The sequence below is a fragment of the Rhizopus delemar genome, genomic scaffold (genome assembly GCF_000149305.1).
Source record: "Rhizopus delemar RA 99-880 supercont3.15 genomic scaffold, whole genome shotgun sequence".
NCBI lineage: Eukaryota > Fungi > Mucoromycota > Mucoromycetes > Mucorales > Rhizopodaceae > Rhizopus > Rhizopus delemar.
In genome coordinates, this window is record NW_027137841.1 from 1,042,099 (window position 1) to 1,063,243 (window position 21,145).

Below are 21,145 nucleotides of genomic sequence, written 5' to 3' on the forward strand. Positions count from 1 at the left end.
AGCATTCATATTGAACACGAGTACAAGGATTTTTGATTGATTTAGGTATAAATTGTATGAGTATAAAATGTGGTATAAACAGTCATTAAGGCTGTCCTTTTTATTCGTTTGTGCAATAAACAAATCCAAGTTTGAATGATGCAAGCAACCGATTACTTTCATGCCTATCCTTACCTCACCTTCCCCACATTTTTGTATCCAACAGAAATGGTTGCAAATCAATTCATATTATAAAAGAAACTGTCCTATGATGAATACGATGCAACTAAAAAAAAAAAAAAAAGGCATGTCAACCAAAGGATAAATTCACGATTGGTTATTGTATAGCTTACAGGGTTTAAAGATGACTTTATAAAACTATTATAAATAAGGCATAATGTAGATTACTTGTACTTTGTGTACAACGTAAACATCAGCCCACAGGTGCTGATCAGAGTAACCCAAAAAAGGGGAAACGTTAAAGTTATAGAGAACAATAAAGGCTTGTGAATTTAACAAAGATTTCAATAACAAAGAGGCTTTCAACTGCTTCCATATTAAAAGAAAAGAGGAACAGAGGAACCCTTGGGGCCCTTGACAGATAAATGCTGCAAGTAGTGAGTTTTGAGAATCACAGCTGCCCTTTAAACCTAATGCTTTGTGGTACTCACATGGAGATATTTTTTAATCAAACGAACAAAGAAAATTTAGTGACACAGTAGTCATTTATTTGTATAAAAAGACTAAAGTAAGGTTATATGTTTCAAGATAAAAAAACAATTCAAAGTAAATTTACTAAAGGCCAGACATATGATTAACTGTTATCTATTCATACTAAACTTGAAACTGTTTGGATACAGTATTGTTATGAAAACTTATCGTATCAAATGTTGATTGAGACTCCAAACAATATTAAGCCAAAATAGGACTGCAAAATCAAATAGTTCACACAGTACATAATCAAGGGTTTAAAGATTGTACTCGCTTTCAACAAGTCTATAAAAGAAACTTATCCAATTTCCTTATTTTTACTTTTATCCTCTTTATTACGTCAATCAAAAACTGTACAACATTCAATAATGGGAACTTTAGTGATTATTTAAAAAAAAAAATGAGCGGTCAAGACATAGACTAAAAGGTGCACAAGAGGGAAATTAATATTATGCAAAAGCTTTCATTTGAAGTAAGTCTACAGGTAGTAAAAACATTATCTGCTGATCATATTACAGAAAGAAATGAGCCGGTTGAATTCTTTACAGGCTATGATATACATACATACTATATTGAGAGTATGATTGGATATGCATTCGAATTTGTATAAAAAGAGGATGGAGCCCTCTGTGCTAAAGATTTGGCCCAAAGATAATAAACATCTGTTTCCTGACTGGATAAAAAATATTGGAAAATGAGTTGATTGAGAGTGCCTTTATATACTTTATCAACATAACTCACCTGGCCTAGTTTTAATGAATTGAAGAGGTAAGGATGATATCTGACGAGATAAACATAGGTGGTCTCTTGACATCATCCTATATTCAGGACTACATGAATGATCAAAAAAGAGCTTCTTCAAAAGAAATACTAGAATAAACAATAAAGCAAGGCTCAGAAATGTACCAGTCATAACTATGCCACTCTACAGTTTAGAACTGCTTGAATAGATCAAAGGGGCAATCTTAAAGTATTGTCAGGCCCCAAATTCATCAAGCTTTCACAGAATAAAGCTCTCGAGAATTCACTAAGAATACCTTGCTGGAGCCTGATGGGCGCAATTATTCTTATCAACAAAACTTGATACTAAGTGTGAATGCATCTTTTATCTTTCAAAATGATAAACAGCTGTAGGATTATGTCTGTAGCCCAAATGTGGTACACCAACAATCCCTTGGCTGTTCTGTGCTACAAGCCAAGGTATAAATTGGTTTTTGCGAGGCTTCACATGAATTTGGATATCTGTAGTATATGTCATTATCTTTTTATCAAAAAAATGGGCAATAAAGAAATCTGATCCTTTCTGAAATCGTCCATCCTAGGTTTGCTGGTGGCATAATGAATTGGTCAAAATGGGTGTTGATGTTGTATGTTTTGAAAGATATGTATAATTAAGCAGAAAGAGGTGCTGCTGAGGCAGTACTGAGAAATCACTCAGAGTATCAACGCTCACTTCACAGCTTGATCTTTTCTAAAATGTGTTTTCCTCCCCCTTACAACTCATTTGATTGGAAGCTATATACAATAACAAACAAAATAACAGCCATCTTGAAGTTACTTTTGTTGCATGAAAATGAAAAATGAGGAACTTGCTGGGATAATAGAAATGGTATCCAGCCGTCGTCATCTACAGAGATATAAAAACAGTTTGGATTCGACACGTTTTACTTTTATAGTAGATATAAAATAGCAAGCAGCAGAAGCAATAAAATATATCGTGGATAAAATGACTGACGAGAAAAGCAGTACAATAGAGATAATCTATTCAAGCAAAAAGGAGCCGATTCACATCAAAGATAATCTTCTTTCCATAATGAAGAGTGACTTGTATTCTGTTGCTCAAAGAAAGAATAGTAATAAATAATCAAGTCCTTTGCTGGTAATTTTAAATACAAGCATTCATTACATCATCCTAACCAAGTTGATTGGCTGTATGTATTTTCATGTACTCTATAATAATTCCATTTTATACTTTTATAAAATAACGGGTGGGAATTGTGAAGACTTTGTTGTCTGTGAGATGTTTTGAATATAATTTAGTTTTGTTTGAAATAAATGAGTTCTTTGATAGCTAATAAAGTCATTACAACTGTTTGTAAACTGTAAGGAGCTCAGCAAAAGCCCTGAAATATTATGTTTATAATTTCATGCAGAAAAAAAAATAGAAACCTCGTCATTCCATCTGCGGATCCAGGGGATCGTTCTTTTATTGGTCAGAAAAAGTAGTATTTGCATAGTGTAGTGTGTTTGAATAACAACTCCCTTGGGCATAATTTTCAAGTTTAGCATTGAAACCATATTGGAAAAATACTTTTTTTATGAATGTATTAGGCTGATTTGTATGTGTGCACACGTAAAAAAGAAAAACACTATGTTTTTCAGAACAAAAAAAAATATAATTTGTTTTATTTAATTTAAAATAGTAAACCTTGCAAGGCAATTTAACCCTTTTTTTTGCATAAACAAAATAATGAAATCATTTCTTTTTTTGTCTAAACTTATTGCTATGAACAAACAATTAGAAAAACAATCATTTGTTGAATTTGAAAATTTAAAAAAAAAATAGTTGAACATTCAATTATAAAACAACATTAACCCCCTTTTTTCTCTCACTTTTATTTTTTGTACTTTATGTGTCATTGATGTGGCCTTTATTAAAATCAAGTGATAATACCATATCCATTCAATTCTTTGAACCTGTTTTGTTCATTGGATCTCATATTCAAACTTCACCTGTTCTTCGTGGCATAATTAGTATCACAAGCCACAAGACCTGTTTATTAAAGCATTTGCTCATTACTTTTCAAGGAGTGGCCAAAATCAAATATGTTTTAAGTAAGCTAGTTGACCCATACAATTTTCTGTGTACTAAATCAAAGGATTGTAGATAACAAGATCGTAAACGACCAAAGAATGATTAACCGTGATCAATTGACACTTTATTCTGCTCAGCAAAGCAGTGATGAAATAAATAAGCATTTAGTTTTAAATTCAAACTCATCCAAGCTATCCTTTTCGTTTGAAATGCCGCTTTCTACCGGATTACCCGAAACCGTTGAATGCTCACAGATCCAGGTCGGTTACCAATTCACCTTGGATATGGATTATATAAAAGACAAAAAGATACATCATCAACAGATAAGAAAGCCTGTGATAGTCGCACGTCTGCCTGCATCTAAAATACTATCTGGTGAAAATTTGCCAGAGGTAATCGACAGTCGAAAGCATCTCTCTGCTTGGTGTCAGTATCGTATGATCATACAAAAATCTGCTGCTGCCATCGGTTCTACCTTGCCTATTCACATTGAGGTTGCTCCATTGATAAACGGACTTAAGCTGAAGCATATCTTTGTACAGCTGTTAGAGCGTCGTACGGTCATGCCTGAGGTCGACTGCATAGAAAGAACATGTCAGTTTTGCTACTTTCTTTATCCCACAAAGCGCACCTCTTTCCACTTGCCATCCTCTGCCATAGACTCACCCTGGGAAGCTACAGCAGATTATCAAATACCGCAGAAATCTCTAACACATTCAACAGAGATGTATCGAAATTACAGTGTTCACCATCTTTTATTGATTTCACTTGTGATTGGAATACCAGAAAAGGGTAAAAGAACACGTTATATAAACAAGACAATCTCTTTTGGTTCTCTCATTGACATTTTGGATAAACATATTGTAAATGATATCAGATTACCCTCTTATCGCTCTGCTATTACTCTAGAAGAAATTGAAAATATAAATAGATACGGTATTCATCATCTCGATCTCCATTCTTCCCCACCAGACTATCATACCATTACATAATGGCTTTAATCGTGATTTTCTATTTCATGTAAATAGCAGTGTAAATAGCTTCAATAAAAATAGAGATCTTTTTATCCTATCTTACCTCGTTACAATAAGGGCAATTACCAAACAATATATTAAAACTCTGTGTTGTACTTGGATTGGATCGCAGCCACTTTAAACATAAATAATGAGACAGGTAAAAGTTATTTTGATTTTACTACTTACATGGTATAAACAAGTTGAATGAAAGCCACGATTGCAAAGCTTACATATTGTCTCTGGTGCTTCTCCATTTTCCAATTTGTAAGAGTAACAAATACCGCATTCAATGTCTGTTGTATTTGTATAGTCTTCTTGCCCTTGCTTTTCATCAGGAACCAATTGGAATATATTTAATAGATTGACATGTAATGCTACTTCCTTATCCCTAGTATTTACAATGTTCAGTCTTCTTATTCTTACTTTATCTCTGTACTAACCAAAAGGTATGATCCCATGCTTTTCTCAAATTTTCTACTCGCTTTTCACTACCAAACAGTCTGATTTGCGGTTTGTCAAAAGGAGACATGGGGTCTGTAATTTCTAAATACAATGAACAGTGATGGCCTAAGGCAATCTTTCTCCAAGTATCGCTTCTATTGGGTTTCTCTGGCTCTAATATTCTCATGTGTTTGTCGAGATCATCCAAACAGTCAAAGAGTTTTTGATGTTGACGGATGATTTGTTCGTGTCTGTTGACAATATCTGCTATTGACAGTGAGCTTTCAATTTGGGTGGGTATGTAAGCTATGATTTGTGGTGGAACAAATGGATAATTGGATGGCAGTGTCACTTTAAGTTCATGATATCTATTTCGAGAATCTCTTTTTTTTTTTGTTGGTATAGCGTGTTAAAATTTCAAAAGTATAGCTTTTACATTATTTTAAAGAGGATTTCATCCATAGTCTCACTCATATAATGTACTTTGTCAAATCCAATGATAGACAGCTCTTGATAAATATGTGATATCTTGCTGGACATAGGCTGAAATGTGGTTGTTTTGTTAGATTCACTTGTTATACTTTCTTCCTGTAGAACAGGACATAATTAATTACATACTTTTATCCATTTTTGTATTTACTATTATCTCTTTGAATTCTAATAAAAAAGTCATGATATCTTTTGCTTCATGTAGCTTATTCTCTATTAAAGTCTTTTTGTTGTCAATCAACTCATTTAATTCCTTAGTTCCAAATAGCTGTCCTCCAGGACCAAGTTGAACTTGAATCAAGTACTCTTGTTTCTTTTTATTTTATTAATAACAGAGTATACATAAGGTTATTTTTACTTTACGTGTATTGGTATATAGCCTTTGTATATTTTCTTTTCTTCTTCGATTGGAATAATGAGTGGAAATGGAACTTTATGCATTAACACGAAACCAAAAAAAAAAAAATATGAAATAAAAAAAAAGACGCGTTTCTACGTGACTTTTTTGATTTTTTTTTTTTCTTTCACTTTCTCACTTTTGTCCAAAATGTCAGGAACAACCATGAAACCACGTAGTATGACAGCTGGTGCACGTAATGTGCTTCGTTCAAACGATTCAGCCAGTCTTTGGAATTGTACTTTATCACCTGGTTGGAGCGAGGAGGAATCTGAAATATTGAGAAAGGCATTAATGAAATTTGGCATTGGTAACTGGGCTAAGATTATTGAAAGTGGGTGTTTGCCCGGCAAGACAAATGCACAAATGAATCTTCAATTGCAACGTTTGCTGGGTCAGCAAAGTACAGCAGGTAAACCAAAATGCATTGCATGTACGTTGCTAATGACTATACAATAGAATTTGCGGGATTACACATTGATCCAAAGGTGATTGGAGCAAAGAATTCAAAGATACAAGGACCACATATTAGACGTAAAAATAATTGTATTGTAAATACAGGTGGTAAATTATCTCGTGAGGAATTAAAGAAAAGAGTAGCAAGCAATAAAGAAGAGTTTGTAACAAAACATAGATAAAGAGCGATTATAAAAGGAGATTGACCTTATTTTATCAGATATGAACTGCCTGAAGAAGAATGGAAATCGATTGAATTACCTAAAGTAGAAGACGTAAGATTGAAAAAGAAAATTTGCTTTGACATATAACTGATTATACATCTGAATAGCCTGTCGTTATCCTTGAACAAAAGAGAGAAGACATGAAGAGATTAAAGCAAGAGCTTGAAAAAGTACAAGCGAGCATATTAAAAATGACACAAGCTCATCCTGATCGTATGGATAAATTAAAGGTAAAAAAAAAGGGCGCTTTTTAGGTGAGATCTTGTACTGACTATATCATCATTAGTCTGAGGTAACAGAATCACCATCCACATCTACACCAGGTACACCTATAACAGAAGCACAACAAGATAAAGAAGAGGAAGAAGAAATTAAAATTGATGATGATGGAGATATTGTTATAGGCAATAAATCAGTAGATGATGAGGAAGATGAATATGAAGCTATGGAAACAAGTATGTTAGATCAAGATTATGCCTTGGCAATGGAATTACAAAAGGAAGAAGATGAATTGTTGGGTGAATACAGTGAACAGGAACAATTCAGTGAAGATGATGAAGAATATAACAACAAAAAGAAGAGAAGAGTTACACGTAAATGAGCCTCACAAAAAGAGTGCTGAGCATACAAAAGAGAAAGAAAGCAGTGAAAAAAAAAAAAAATTCAAAAACCAGCCTCACACAGACACAAACACAAATACATTAAAATAGATTTTTTTTTTCTCTTTCTTTCTTTTTCCCTTTTTTCCTTCTTTTTATTATTAAATTATGAGTTGTTGTGAATTATCTGATGATGAGGCCATTAAAAGAAAGATTGTCATCATTGGGGATGGTGCCTGCGGAAAGACTTGCTTACTCTCTGTATTCTGTAAAGGAAGTTTCCCGACTGTAAGCTATTTGTAGTAGTCAGTGATCACAATGAAATTAATGAAAAATAGACACAATATATTCCTACAATATTTGAAACTGCTGTAAAAGACATGACGGTTGACTCTAGAAACATTGCAGCCGAGCTTTGGGATACTGCAGGTATTGCATTATTAAAGGAAATTAAAGCAGTAATAACATTTTAGTAGGTCAAGAGGATTATGATAGATTAAGAACTTTAAGTTATCCTGATTCAGATGTAATCATTGTCACCTTCTCAGTTGATATACCAGAATCGTTAGAGAATATAACAGAAAAGGTAAATAAAATAAAAAATAATGAAATAAAAATTCACATGCTGTTATAGTGGGTACCTGAAGTAAAAAGGTATTGTCCCGGTTTACCTATTATTTTAGTCGCTTGCAAAATTGATTTAAGAGAAGACCAAACAGTCATTGAAGAACTATCGAAACAATCAGAACAAGTGACTAGTTATCAACAAGGCGCAAGTGTTGCTAGACAAATTGGTGCTTATAAATATATTGAATGTTCTGCTAAATTAGGACAAGGTGTACAAGAGGTATTTATCTCGGCTGTAAGAAGTACACTGAGACAAAGCTCAAGCTGTACCATCATGTAAATTATTTTATTGTTATGGTTTGGTGCAAAGAAAAAATTAATCAAAGAGACCTAACAACGAATATTTTAATAAACTGTGTTTATTTTTACGTATCCAACTTACCGAAACCCATGTCATCATCGGATTCTTCCTTTTCTTCTTCCTTCTTTTCTTCTTCAGCAGGAGCATCGGAGGAAGCAGCGGCACCGGCAGCACCAGCGGCAGAAGCAGAACCAGCACCAGGAGCGCCAACGTTCAAAAGAAGAGCCTTGAGGTCTTGACCTTCGAGAGCCTTAGCGTAAAGAGAGAACCAGATGGGTTCAACCTCAATACCAGCGGCGGCAACCAAAGTTTGGAGCTTATCAGCCTATTAAACTCATATTAACATCTCTATCCATCCAACACGCTTTTTCCTATTTACAGTGATCTCAATGTTGTCATCCTCAAGGATGAGAGCAGCATAAACGACGGCGAGTTCGGCAGACATGATTAATTTGTTGTTGTTCGCAAGTAACGATTTAACCCGAAGGATACAAGACGATTAAAAGAGATTACTTCTTTCCCCACAGAGTTACTTTTATACGAGCCCCTTCTCGGACAATCCGAGGTCCGATCGATTTCTTCCGGACAAATCAGATAAAAGCCTTTTCATTGTTCATTACAGCAAGGAACACAGAGTTGTATAAACGATTGATGATTTATTGTACGGTTTTATTAGTGCGTAATAGTATAGAGATAAGTTACAAAAAAGTACGTAATAAAAGGGGGTTTAATTAGATTTTAAGAAAGTATTCATGAATTTCTTCTAATGATTTTCCAGAAGTCTATAATATAAAGTAAGTAAAAAAAAAAAAGATTTTCATAAGGACAGAGATAGACATTACCTCAGGCATGAGCCTGTATAATATTAACCACAGCATAATTGATAGCCCTGCATAAAACCAAAAAGTACCTGCGGTCGTCATAGCCTCTGTCATGCTAAGAAAAGCAGTAGAGACAATTAAGTTACAAGCCCAGTTGACTGCAGTAGCGATACCATTGGCCTTTCCACGTATGGAGGATGAGAACATTTCAGACTGGGCCAACCAAGGGATATAACCAAGACCGAGGGCATAACTACCTACATAGATGACCAAAAAGGTCAAAAGTATGCCTGTGATCGGCTTATCTTTGGCTTGATAAGGACATCCAGTCGATGTCTGTAAGATGTCAGATACATCCGTGCCCTTCAGAAAGACGCACTGATCGCTCGAGATGGACCAACCACATCGATCATCCAACACACAGCGTGCGCAATTATTAGAGTAAAGTCCGCATGTTGCTTGCTGAGTCACAAAACCTTGCTGTGCAGCAAACGAGGCACCAAGAGCAATCAGGCCACCGATGGTACAGAGCATGGTGATCAAGAGCATTTTGCGTCGACCAAATCGATCAATGATAAACACAGCAACAGCTGTAAAGACCATGTTTACAACAGCCACAATAATGGCCACACTAGTCGATCCTTCGTTACTTCTAAAACCTGCCATTTTCAATATTGTGGCAGCGTAATACATAGCAGCATTAAACCCGCAAAGTTGTTGTGCGGCTTGTAAAGCACATGCAATGATCAAAGGCATAAAATTATCTCGGTGCAAAAAGTCTTTGAAGGAACCTGAGCGACAGGCATACACATCATCGCTCACTATCTTGACTTCTCTTTCAATAAAGGTGTCTGTTACACTGTCACCATAAATTTTTCGGATAGCCTTTTTGGCTTCTTCAAGTCTTCCAATAGCAATCAATCTACGTGGTGACTCGGGAAGGAAAGGCATAATGAGAAATTGAAACAAAGCTGGAATACCAGCAATGCCAAACATATAACGCCAACCTTCGGGTACATGGGTAAAGGCAATGTTCATGATATAAGCAACAACTTGACCAAAGGTAATAACTAATGTGTTTAGTGTATTCAAACGACCTCTGATACGTTTGGGTGAGAGTTCACCTTGGAGAAAAAAAAAGGAGTGTTCAAATTAGTCACTTCTATGTATAAATTTCTCATTTACTTACTAACATAAATAGGAACGATCATGGAGGCAATACCAACAGCAAGACCAACAACTATTCTTCCTAGTAAAAGAACCCCAAAGCTTTTTGCAAGCGCCATAATAAGGGCACCTGCAATGAATATAAGGGAGGACACAATGACAAGAATCTGTAATAGAATAAATGCTTGGTTAAGCTTTTTTTGTGTCATTTAATTTTAATGTAGTACATACTCTTCTACCAAATCTATCTGTCAACTGTAGATTATAAACAAATTAATAAAATGTTTTTTTTTTGCATTATATGTGGTCTTACAAGGCCAGCAAAAAATCCACCAAAGATGGCGCCAAAAGTAGTTGCACCCACAATTAATTCTTTTTGGACACTGGTGAGTCCAAATTCCTCTTCGATAAATACAAGGGCACCAGAAATGACTGTATATTTAAAGGGTATGTAAGAATAGTTTTTACTATTTTATATATTCAATATACCTCCAGTATCATATCCAAATAAGAATCCACCTATACACACACAAACAACAAGCATATATACAAAGAAGGTAGCCTTTGCTTCTTTTTCTGACTCGTCCGAGTGTTCTTCATGTGGATTGTATATCTCTTCATGAGGGTCTATTGCTGTATTCACTAACTTTTTTTCCTTTGGTTCCATATTTTCTGTCATTACTGAGGAAGTGATATGATTTTGACAGGTCAATAAGTTTATTTACCCTTCAACAGAAAAAATATTAACAAAAAAAGAAAAATCTCTTTTTTTTTTTCTTGCTTGGACCTTTTTTTTATTAAACTTTACTTCTCATTGTCCGATCCGGACTGATTGACGCTTTCACTTTTTTTCAGTCAATCAAAAACTTTTTTTTTTTTTTTTTTTTTTTTTTTCGTTAAAATGAATCCCTACACACAACAAGCAAACCAAAACAATAATCCTTATTCATATAACCAAAACTTCATTTCAAACCTACCGCCAGAACTAGTAAATAGCTTTGCTAGCCAACCAAATAATAACAGCAGTAATAACAATGGAACTAGTAACACGAATAGTCCACAACAACCTCTATTTGACCCAATGGCAAATATGATTGCCAAAAGACAAGTGTACGGTAATAATCCGATGTTTAACATGACTTCCTCCATTGAAACATTACCTGCAATGTCTTTGGCTGCCTTATCTCAAAGACAACAAAGTCCCATGATGACTCCACAACAACAACAACAACAACAGCAACTGTTACAACTTCAACAGCAACAACAATTGAGAAACCCTCAACAGCAGCAACCATGGTTGAATAAACAGCAGCAGCAGCAGTTAGCATTTCAAAGAATGGATGAACAACAAAAGAGACAATTTTTAATGCTTCAACAACAGCAACAGCAGCAACAGCAACAACAACAGCAACAACAAATGAGAAAGGCACAACAGCAACAGCAGCAGTTTCAACGACAGGCATCTTTTAATGGTGCAGATTCAGAGGATGTGACAGAAACAAAAAAAACTTCATTTACGCCCAGTGAAATTGAGATGAATTCTAAACGTGTAGAAGTCGTAAGTCCAGATAGCAAAGAAAACAAGCGGGATAATAACAGCTTCATTAGATATTAGCTATGAATCAAGAGTTAATTCGATTATTCATTGAAAACAAAAACGCAGGTGAAAATCTAGAACCAGATATTACAGTGTAAGGGCAAGTGGAGAGGGTTAAATAGTTTAGATTATTGAAACAGACTCTTACGTAGATATCAATCAAAGTTACAATCCAATCTTACTTTTCTTGCAACTATGGCTGATATCTCAATGGTGAAAGCAGGAGAGGTAATCCCCAGATTTTACATGTGTACACATCATTTCTTATTAAACAGCTCTTTTTAGGATTTCAAAATACCACCACCACCCGATCTTTCTCCTTTGCCTCCACCAATATCAGATATTGGAAAGAAAATCCATGAGATATTAAGTAATGCTATCATTTTATTTGAAAGCTATCCTATTCCAGATAATTCGGCAGATTCGCAGTTGCGACGAAAGCGATCCGTGTCCTCTCCACAACAGCAGCTGTCTCCTAACTCTCAGATAAAACAACAGCAGCAACAGCAGCAAATGTTACAGCAACAACAGCAAGCTGCGATGATACGTCAGCAACAACAGCAATTTAATATGAACAAGATGGGCGGCATAAATAATCCAATCACATCCACACCACCTTCTGCTCCGGGGCCTGCAAGTATGGCATTGAATACGATGGGACGTAATAATAACATGATGATAGACCCACAATCTGTTCTAAGACAAGCCCAACAAGCACAAAACTTGATGCAGCAACAACAGCAACAACAACAGCAAATGATGGCCAACATGGGTCTTGGGAGCATGTCCTCTTCTTCTCCTCCAAATAATGTTAACTTATTAAATGGATTCAGTCCTATTCAGCAAAACATAGATTCACCCGGCATGACTTCTATACCACAACAACAGTTGACACCCACCGATTTATTAGCAGCCAACGGTATGATTAATCCAAATTCAATGTTGATCAATCCAAATAATAATTTTATGCTTGCTGGAAATAATGGAATGTATACACCTGAAAATACCGAGGATTATTCCAATGTCATGCTAATGATGCAAAGACTTCAACAATAAAAAGAAGGAAAAAGTTTATATGCATCGTAATCAGGAGTTTCATTGAAACATGTTACTTAGGTGCAACATCGCTTATTTTCTCATTATGAAAGTGGGCTGGTAGCATGCTTTGAGTACTATACAAAGGAATATTAGTTTTTGAGGACAAAAAAAATAATATATTTATACCAGAGCCTCATTGATTGTATTCTTCTTCAGAGAGGAGATATCCAGTCATTTGGCAAGAGCCATTGTGACTTTATTTTTCCTTGTCACGTTTTTTTTTTTTTTTTTTTTTTTTTCATACTTCATCCTTCAGTTCTTCTCTTTTTTTAGCCGACGATCAAGAAAATGTCAACATTTAATACTGTTGAAAGAGAACGCATTTTCCGAAATCCCTCTAATGAGAGATTTGGAACACCTTCTTTACAAGAGGTTGTCGCGCCTCATATTGAAGCCTTTAATAGTATCTCAGAATTTGGAGAAGGACAGCCGGGTCTGTTAGACTACGCTGTCAGAGATATTGGCAGTGTTTCTGTATTCGATAATGCCGATAGCAGTATTAATGTCGATCCTAATGGAAGTTCACTTGGTAACAAATTGACATATTGGCTTGAGGATGTCAAACTCTTTCAACCTATGGTCAGCGAGCGAGACACAACCACGTTAAAGAGAAGAACATATCCAACCGAATGCCGTGAACGTCTTTGTACATACCGTGGTAGACTTCAGGGCAAACTCTGTTGGAGAGTGAACAATGGACCTGTTCAGTCTGACATTCGAGATCTTGGACTTGTGCCTATTATGATTCGATCCAACCGTTGTAACCTGAAAGACATGTACCCTAAAGATCTTATTGCTCATAATGAAGAATCAGAAGAAATGGGTGGTTACTTTATTGTTAATGGTATCGAAAAATTGATTCGTCTCTTGATTGTTCCTCGCCGTAACCATGTTACTGCCATTATTCGTAACTCTTTCCAAAACCGTGGTCCTACTTACTCTACTTTTGGTTGTGCTATTCGTTGTGCTCGTCGTGATCAAACAACACTTACCAACACAATTCATTACTTGACAGACGGTAATGTCATGTTCCGTTTTGCTTGGCGTAAACAAGAATATCTTTTACCTGCCATGCTTGTCTTTAAATCACTCATTGACTGCTCTGACAAGGAAATCTTTGATGCCCTTTGCCAAGGAGATACATCAAACACATTCTTGACAGATCGTATCGAATTATTATTGAGATCTTTCAAAATCTACAATCTCTTCACTCGTGATCAATGCCTGAATTACATTGGTGAAAAGTTCAGAGTGACCATGGGGCTTGATGAAGACCTGACAAATAAAGAAATCGGTGAAGCACTAGTAAAGAAACTTATCTTTGTTCATTTGGATAGCAACCGCGACAAATTCAACCTTTTGGCCTTCATGATTCGTAAACTTTACGCACTTGTGTCTGGTGAATGTGTTGCCGATAATCCAGATGCACCTCAGCACCAAGAAGTTTTATTAGGTGGACATCTTTACACTATGATTATTAAAGAAAAGATTTATGATTGGTTACAGGCCGTCAAGATGCAAGTTCGTACTGACCTCAGAATAAACCCAGCAAAAGTCGACTTTTTCAATAGTAAAGAAAATAATAGAACATCTATATTTATGCCTGACATTTGTTTCTAGACACATATTTCCAAAACGCTTATCGAAAAGTGAACAGTGATATTGGTAGTAAACTATCTTACTTTTTGGCTACGGGTAATCTTGTCAGTAAAACAGGTCTCGATCTTCAACAATTTTCTGGTTTTACGATTGTTGCTGAAAAGCTCAACTTCTTCCGTTATTTGGCTCACTTCCGCTGTATTCATCGTGGTGCTTTCTTTGCTGAATTGAAGACGACATCCGTTCGTAAATTGCTTCCTGAAGCTTGGGGTTTCCTTTGTCCTGTACACACACCTGATGGTTCTCCATGTGGTTTGCTGAATCACTTGGCTCATAAATGTAAAGTCATCAATGAGCCTCTGGACGTCAAGGCAATACCTCGCCTGTTAGCATCACTTGGCATCTCTCAAAGTTTCCTTCACACCATCGGCCGTCCTGGTGATAATGTTGTCATGTTGGATGGTAAGATTGTTGGTTGGTGTACGCCCAAGACTGCCGAAAAGGTAGCACAGAGCTTGAAGGTTTGGAGAGTGAATGGTGAGAAGGGAATTCCTTTAGATTTGGAAATTGCTCATGTTCCTAACACATACGGTGGTGAATATCCTGGTCTTTATCTCTTCTCAAGCCCTGCACGTATGATGCGTCCTGTAAAGTATCTTGGTAATGGTAAAACAGATATGATCGGTACATTTGAACAAGTCTATATGGATATCGCATGTATGGACGATGAAGTTGTCCCAGGTGTCACTACTCATCAAGAATTCACGCCTACCAACATTCTTAGTATTATTGCCAATCAAACACCTTTCTCTGATTTTAACCAATCTCCTCGTAACATGTATCAATGTCAAATGGGTAAGCAAACCATGGGTACACCTTCTACTGTATTCAACCATCGTACGGATAACAAGATGTATCGCATTCAATCTTCACAGACACCTGTGGTAAGAACCGAACTCTACAATGAATATGGTTTGGATGGCTGGCCACAAGGTAACAATGCCATTGTGGCTGTTATCTCATACACTGGTTATGATATGGAAGATGCCATGATTTTGAACAAGTCTGCACACGAACGTGGTTTTGGTTATGGTACTGTATACAAGTCTGAAGTAGTTGATTTGAACCAATATAGATCTCGTGGTGAAGCCATCACATATCGATTTGGCCTTGACCCTATCAAGGGCAAAAAATACAAGAACAAATTGGGACCTGATGGTCTTCCTCACATTGGCGCTCACTTGGTCGCTGATGATCCTTTGTGTTGTTACATTGACGAATCTACGGGTAAGGATGTAATCAAAAAATACAAGGGCCCTGAAGATGCCTATGTGGATGAAGTGCGTGTCTTGGGTGATGACTCTGGCAATGGAGAACTTCAAAAGGTCCACATCAAATTACGTATCACTCGTTCCCCCGTTATTGGTGACAAGTTCTCTTCGCGTCACGGCCAAAAGGGTGTCTGTTCTCAAAAATACCCTGCTATTGACATGCCATTTACTGAATCTGGTATGCAACCCGACGTTATTATCAATCCTCATGCTTTCCCCTCTCGTATGACAATTGGTATGTTTGTGGAAAGTATCGCTGGTAAAGCAGGTGCTTTGCATGGTATCGCTCAAGACAGTACACCTTTCAAATTCAACGAACAAAACACAGCTGCAGATTACTTTGGTGAGCAGTTGAAAAAGGCTGGTTATAATTACCATGGTAATGAAGCCATGTACTCTGGTATCACAGGTGAAGAAATGAAGATGGATATTTACATTGGTGTAAGTTACATGACGTTATATAAACCACTGTTTATTGAAAAGTGAAATCATAGGTTGTTTATTATCAACGTCTGAGACATATGGTAAATGACAAGTTCCAAGTGCGTACAACAGGTCCAGTTCATAATCTTACAATGCAACCTGTGAAGGGTCGTAAGAGACACGGTGGTATTCGTTTTGGTGAAATGGAACGTGATTCATTACTTGCACACGGCACCAGTTATTTACTTCAAGATCGTTTGATGAACTGCTCAGATTACTCTCAAGCATATGTCTGTAGACTATGTGGATCTTTAGCATCACCCATTTGTACAAAGATTGTATCATCATTAGGAAACCGTCGTACTTATGAATGTAGATCATGTAACACATCAAAGGGCATTGATTTGATTGCTATTCCATATGTATTCAGATACCTTACAACGGAATTGATGAGCATGGGCATCAGACTGAACTTAGGAATAAAGCCTTAGAAAATCCACCCCTTTCCCCTTTTTTTAATATCATCATTATGCGCCCTACACTTTTCTTTTTATTTTTTTATTGTTGTATAATAAAACACATGGCATAGACTTTTATAAAAAAAATTTAATGAATTAGGAGATTTTTTTTTTGACGTTGACATCTGGACTTGGGTCAAAACTGTTTTGTTGAATATTTTAATAATCTTGAAAAAAGCAAGTATTATCTATTTATTTCTTCTTTTTTTTTTTTAAAAAAAAAATATATATATACAATTATTACTATTCTTACTGCTTCAAAATATGGTCAAATACATTAAAACTATTTCTTATATTGTTCTCCTTATATCTCACGATGTTTTCGGTAACAGAGTTCATTCTATCAAAGCAACCAATCATCATCAACATCATCCCACAGCTGTGGATACTGCCGATTTTGTGCAGACTTCGCCTATCTGGCTCAAAGGCATCCACGGTCCACCCAGTTCGGTCGTTGCTCAAAGCTACCCAGACGATGATCGTATCAAAGCCGGCCCTCTTTCTGAAGATATCTATCAGCTCGACGTCAAAAGTTACCCGGAACCCAACAAACAACCCTCTACAGACCATTCAGAGGTCCAGTCGGTTTTAAGACTTCTTGATTTTAGCAAGATTCCCAGCATCCAACCTCGAAAAGTAAAAGATTGGACATTGGACGTATCCAAATATGATGTAGCTCATGATCCAGACTGCTGGTGGTCAGCCACGGTCTGTAAGAAGCCCAAGGTGAAATATATTCCCGAAGATATCTACATGTGTCCCCGTAAAGGTGATTGGGGCCTTAATTATGATGATGGACCGTATAAAGCTTGGTGGCCTACGACTGAGAAAGATAAAGAATATGATCAGCCTAGACTTTATAACTATTTATTACAACACGGCAAACAAAAAGCGACTCTGTTTTGTAAGCCAAAGGATGAATGCATGTATTATTTTATTGATTCAAAGAAAAAAAAAACTTTTTGATAGTTGTAGGATCCAATGTATTAAAATTCCCTGCAGCTGCTATTAGAGCACTGAATGATGGGCATGTTCTCTGTTCACATACTTGGTCTCATCCTCAAATGACTACCTTGACCGATGCAGAAGTCGTCGCTCAGCTATATTGGACTCAAAAGGTGATAAAGGAAACGACGGGCGTGACACCAAAATGCTGGCGTCCACCTTATGGAGATGTCGATGATCGTGTTCGAGCGATTGCTTGGCAAATGGGAATGAGAACTATCTTATGGGACCAAGATTCGTTTGACTGGAATCTGGTAACTTAATAACATATACCATCTTCTTTACAGATATTAATATATCATTTAGTCTGGAGGACATATTAGTGCAAAAGTAATAGACAGCTACTTTAGGAGTTGGATCACTTCTAGAAGGAATGGTACTGATAATGAACATGGGCATGTCACACTGGTATTAAAGAAAGGCCTTGTGAATCCTATTTTGTACTGAATTTTATGATAGCAACATGAAAATAGTAATGAAACAATCATCATGTCAGAAAAATGGCTACCAAGGATACAAAAGAGTTTTCGAGTGATGCCAATTCATCAATGTAATAACGATCCACATCCTTATTGGGAAGAGTCTTGGGTGTACCCTACACTGAAAGAACAATCAGAAACGCATAAATCATCAGATAAAAAGGTTAAATTTGTTGACAACTCGTCAAGAGACAAGGATGAGACGTTAGTCACAAGTTTAGCAAGAAAATTTGATATTAATCTAGCAACTCTATTGCCCTTTACGGTTATTACAATTGCATACTTTATAGCATAGATTGTAACATTTACAAATTGAGAATAAACCTGTTGTCTTTATCGTTTGCTCTCTCCCACTCTCACTTTTTAATTGTGTTTATCATTATTCCATCTTGATTTATTTTAAACATGTAAAATATAAAAAGGAGATTTTGACAGCCCAAATGGTAAGGTGCCTATTGGATTTGATGTGAGGACAAAAAAAAAGTGGCAAAGCTTACATAATCATCTCTACGGGCTATTACACAAAAAACCCCAGAAGAGATTGCCTTGTACGGAAAAGGAAACAGAAATAAAACAGTGTGTTATACAAAATCATGAGATGATTGTATAATAGATCGCTTTTGTAGTTGATACTTTTTTTTTGTTTGCAAATAAATATAAAAGAAAGAGGATGTTCGTTAAGCAGTGGAATCATATTAACAAGATGACAAGTGGCAGAAGAGACAGGAAGAAAAAGGAGAGAGAGAAAGGGGGGATTATTTTTTATACAAATGTGTATGAATTAAGCTGCTTTTTTCCAAATAATTTTTGTCTTTTTTTTTGTCCATCGCCTTTTTTTAATTTTCTATTAAAATAGATTAATAACATATATAAAAGATGTCTTATATATACTAACATATTTTATGACCACAGTGAGGACACCAAGTAGTTGTATAATAAACTTTATGTAATAAACAATAATTGCTCGGTGCACTATTATTTTGACTTGACTTGTATTTATACATTATTTATGATAATAGAAGAAAAAAGAAGAAAAAAAATAAAAAATAAAAAAGAAAAGAGAGTACATTTAAAAAAGGATACAGAATATAAATAGCAAATGATTATTATTTTTGTATTACAGTAAAATGTTCATTTATTGTTCATTACAGCAAGTCAAAAAAAAAAGTGATCTTTTACTTGCCATATTCATTGATTAAATATTAAAAAAACAAAAATTACAAGATAACCCAAACTACAAATAACACATTCACTTTTATCCCCAAGCCACCATCCTATCAATTCATGCTCGGGTGTTCTCAAGACAACAAAGAGAGTTGTGACGCAGAATTCGAATCAAGTAAACACTTCCTTTGTAGTAATGATAATAAAAAACTTTGCAAACATTGTAGTACAAATGTTTTTTCTATCGGAAAAAGAAAAAGTAGAGAAACACTGTCATTATTCTAGCAAATACATGACATTAGAGTGTATAATAAGAAATGAAATGTAATTCAGAATGTATACAAAAATAGCATACAGCAGGAATGCTACTAATATCGACCGTCCCTTGATAATTCATTGATTGTCCGCATTTGGCTTTTATCTTTTTTTGAATGTCACTTTTGCTGTTAATCTCAAATGAGCACATAATTTCTTTTGGTTTCTCCCTTTTTCAATCAACTTTGTTTTATAAGGGTTTAATACTTTATTTCACGACTATAGAATCACAAGGACATTCGTCAAACGTTTCTTACCATCATTTGTTCTCCCTGTCCGAGATTGTAGTACCAACCTGGACTGTGCTTTCAAACATCGTATGAGGTCAAATCTCTTTTTTAAATACAAAGCTACTATTGTATTCATATAGCATTTCAAGGCTGTTTATCTTGTAGATTTGTTTTATAAAGTATTCAGAGTGTAAACTATGAATCACAGTCATGATACATCCGTTTCACTTGTCAAAAAAGAGACGGTGGCAACATACTAGCTACAAGGTTGTGTGTTTTGTGTAACATTTTACATACTCTCAAAATGCTTTGCTGACCCCAAATTATTTATTGAAATGACAAACGAGTAATCAACTATCAATGTTATTTCGAATTTCAAGTCTGAGCTTTACTGTTGCTGCTTCACTATTTTCTCACCAATTAAAAAAAAACGTTAAGGTTATGTCAATGTAGTGTGAAATCTTTAACTTGCAACTATGAATGCCTGTCAAAACTGCTTTTATTTTACTAAATTGTGTCATCCTAAGGTTATATAAAGAGACTCCTAACTTTATGTCTAGTCCTTCCTATTTTGTTTCTTGTGGTATACTAATAGGGTATATGAAGTGTCAGTCTCGGTCATCAAGACACAAACAACATAAGAATAAAAGCGCTTACCTCCGAAAAGTAAAGCAATCATCGATTGCAGTCTAGTTCTGCTTCCTTTTCAGAAGAGAACGGCAATAGTTTTGTTTACAATGTGGAATTGACTGTTGTTTAGAAAGGCTTAATGAAGCCGGGAGTATGACCATGTCCCGTAAATGAAAGACCAGATAGTGAAAGAAAAGGACCAGAGAGCGACGGAAGAGGACCAGAGAGCGAGACGATTTGGGGGTTTCTTTTTACGCATGTTGTTTTTGAACTAAAAGGGAAAAAACGATGAATAAACAAAGCAAGACTTCCATTCACTCTTTTTGAATGTCTTTTTTTCTTGGAACACTACGCATACCCCTGTTTTATCCAATGTTTTCTTTTTATCTTATCAAGTCAGTTATGATACAAAGATTGATTGTTCTTTAACATTTGCTTGAAGCAACTTATGCAAAAAGAAGATAAGGTATATATGTAACTCTCACATTAAAGTCCAAAACTACATCTGCCTCTTCTACATGCTTGGCAAAGAAGCAAAGAGATGTCTTTTTTTTTTGTAGCTTTTCTAGAAGGAACCTGAAACAAGATTTACCTTCTCAAGGTTTTGAACATTTATCACACTTTTTTTTTTAGTTTGATGTTGAACAACAAAAAATGCTTTATGTAGTGTACTTCATATCTCTTTCTATTCTTTAATATGGTCATAGTGTTCT

The 21,145-nt window shown here is 35.6% G+C and overlaps 10 protein-coding genes across 10 annotated transcripts; 6 read left to right on the forward strand and 4 right to left on the reverse strand.

Annotated features, from left to right (window-relative positions):
* Positions 1 to 3,714: 3,714 nt before the first annotated feature.
* Positions 3,715 to 4,497, forward strand: RO3G_15187 (uncharacterized protein; the record flags this gene model as incomplete). Its single annotated transcript, XM_067669771.1, has 1 exon — positions 3,715 to 4,497. The coding sequence occupies one exon, from the start codon at positions 3,715 to 3,717 to the stop codon at positions 4,495 to 4,497; it is 783 nt and encodes a 260-aa protein (XP_067525872.1).
* A 119-nt stretch (positions 4,498 to 4,616) lies between these two features.
* On the reverse strand, positions 4,617 to 5,635 carry RO3G_15188 (uncharacterized protein; the record flags this gene model as incomplete). Its single annotated transcript, XM_067669772.1, has 5 exons — positions 4,617 to 4,654; positions 4,752 to 4,909; positions 4,962 to 5,345; positions 5,399 to 5,550; positions 5,603 to 5,635. The coding sequence occupies 5 exons, from the start codon at positions 5,633 to 5,635 to the stop codon at positions 4,617 to 4,619; spliced, it is 765 nt and encodes a 254-aa protein (XP_067525873.1).
* A 363-nt stretch (positions 5,636 to 5,998) lies between these two features.
* Positions 5,999 to 7,129, forward strand: RO3G_15189 (uncharacterized protein; the record flags this gene model as incomplete). The annotated part of the gene is made up of 5 exons (XM_067669773.1): positions 5,999 to 6,260; positions 6,308 to 6,464; positions 6,525 to 6,579; positions 6,636 to 6,758; positions 6,815 to 7,129. 5 exons carry the CDS (start codon positions 5,999 to 6,001, stop codon positions 7,127 to 7,129), a joined length of 912 nt encoding a protein of 303 aa, XP_067525874.1.
* A 166-nt stretch (positions 7,130 to 7,295) lies between these two features.
* Positions 7,296 to 8,034, forward strand: RO3G_15190 (uncharacterized protein; the record flags this gene model as incomplete). The annotated part of the gene is made up of 4 exons (XM_067669774.1): positions 7,296 to 7,415; positions 7,466 to 7,556; positions 7,604 to 7,713; positions 7,762 to 8,034. 4 exons carry the CDS (start codon positions 7,296 to 7,298, stop codon positions 8,032 to 8,034), a joined length of 594 nt encoding a protein of 197 aa, XP_067525875.1.
* A 36-nt stretch (positions 8,035 to 8,070) lies between these two features.
* On the reverse strand, positions 8,071 to 8,500 carry RO3G_15191 (ribosomal protein P1; the record flags this gene model as incomplete). Its single annotated transcript, XM_067669775.1, has 3 exons — positions 8,071 to 8,084; positions 8,137 to 8,380; positions 8,435 to 8,500. 3 exons carry the CDS (start codon positions 8,498 to 8,500, stop codon positions 8,071 to 8,073), a joined length of 324 nt encoding a protein of 107 aa, XP_067525876.1.
* A 305-nt stretch (positions 8,501 to 8,805) lies between these two features.
* RO3G_15192 (uncharacterized protein) lies at positions 8,806 to 10,710 on the reverse strand (the record flags this gene model as incomplete). Its single annotated transcript, XM_067669776.1, has 5 exons — positions 8,806 to 8,837; positions 8,966 to 9,946; positions 10,066 to 10,210; positions 10,357 to 10,475; positions 10,533 to 10,710. 5 exons carry the CDS (start codon positions 10,708 to 10,710, stop codon positions 8,806 to 8,808), a joined length of 1,455 nt encoding a protein of 484 aa, XP_067525877.1.
* Positions 10,711 to 11,044: 334 nt separating this feature from the next.
* RO3G_15193 (uncharacterized protein) lies at positions 11,045 to 11,506 on the reverse strand (the record flags this gene model as incomplete). The annotated part of the gene is made up of 2 exons (XM_067669777.1): positions 11,045 to 11,083; positions 11,204 to 11,506. The coding sequence occupies 2 exons, from the start codon at positions 11,504 to 11,506 to the stop codon at positions 11,045 to 11,047; spliced, it is 342 nt and encodes a 113-aa protein (XP_067525878.1).
* A 329-nt stretch (positions 11,507 to 11,835) lies between these two features.
* Positions 11,836 to 12,696, forward strand: RO3G_15194 (uncharacterized protein; the record flags this gene model as incomplete). Its single annotated transcript, XM_067669778.1, has 2 exons — positions 11,836 to 11,868; positions 11,926 to 12,696. 2 exons carry the CDS (start codon positions 11,836 to 11,838, stop codon positions 12,694 to 12,696), a joined length of 804 nt encoding a protein of 267 aa, XP_067525879.1.
* A 330-nt stretch (positions 12,697 to 13,026) lies between these two features.
* Positions 13,027 to 16,582, forward strand: RO3G_15195 (uncharacterized protein; the record flags this gene model as incomplete). Its single annotated transcript, XM_067669779.1, has 3 exons — positions 13,027 to 14,308; positions 14,359 to 16,109; positions 16,163 to 16,582. The coding sequence occupies 3 exons, from the start codon at positions 13,027 to 13,029 to the stop codon at positions 16,580 to 16,582; spliced, it is 3,453 nt and encodes a 1,150-aa protein (XP_067525880.1).
* A 343-nt stretch (positions 16,583 to 16,925) lies between these two features.
* On the forward strand, positions 16,926 to 18,388 carry RO3G_15196 (uncharacterized protein; the record flags this gene model as incomplete). Its single annotated transcript, XM_067669780.1, has 5 exons — positions 16,926 to 16,934; positions 17,015 to 17,513; positions 17,579 to 17,868; positions 17,921 to 17,944; positions 18,074 to 18,388. 5 exons carry the CDS (start codon positions 16,926 to 16,928, stop codon positions 18,386 to 18,388), a joined length of 1,137 nt encoding a protein of 378 aa, XP_067525881.1.
* Between the last annotated feature and the right edge of the window lie 2,757 nt (positions 18,389 to 21,145).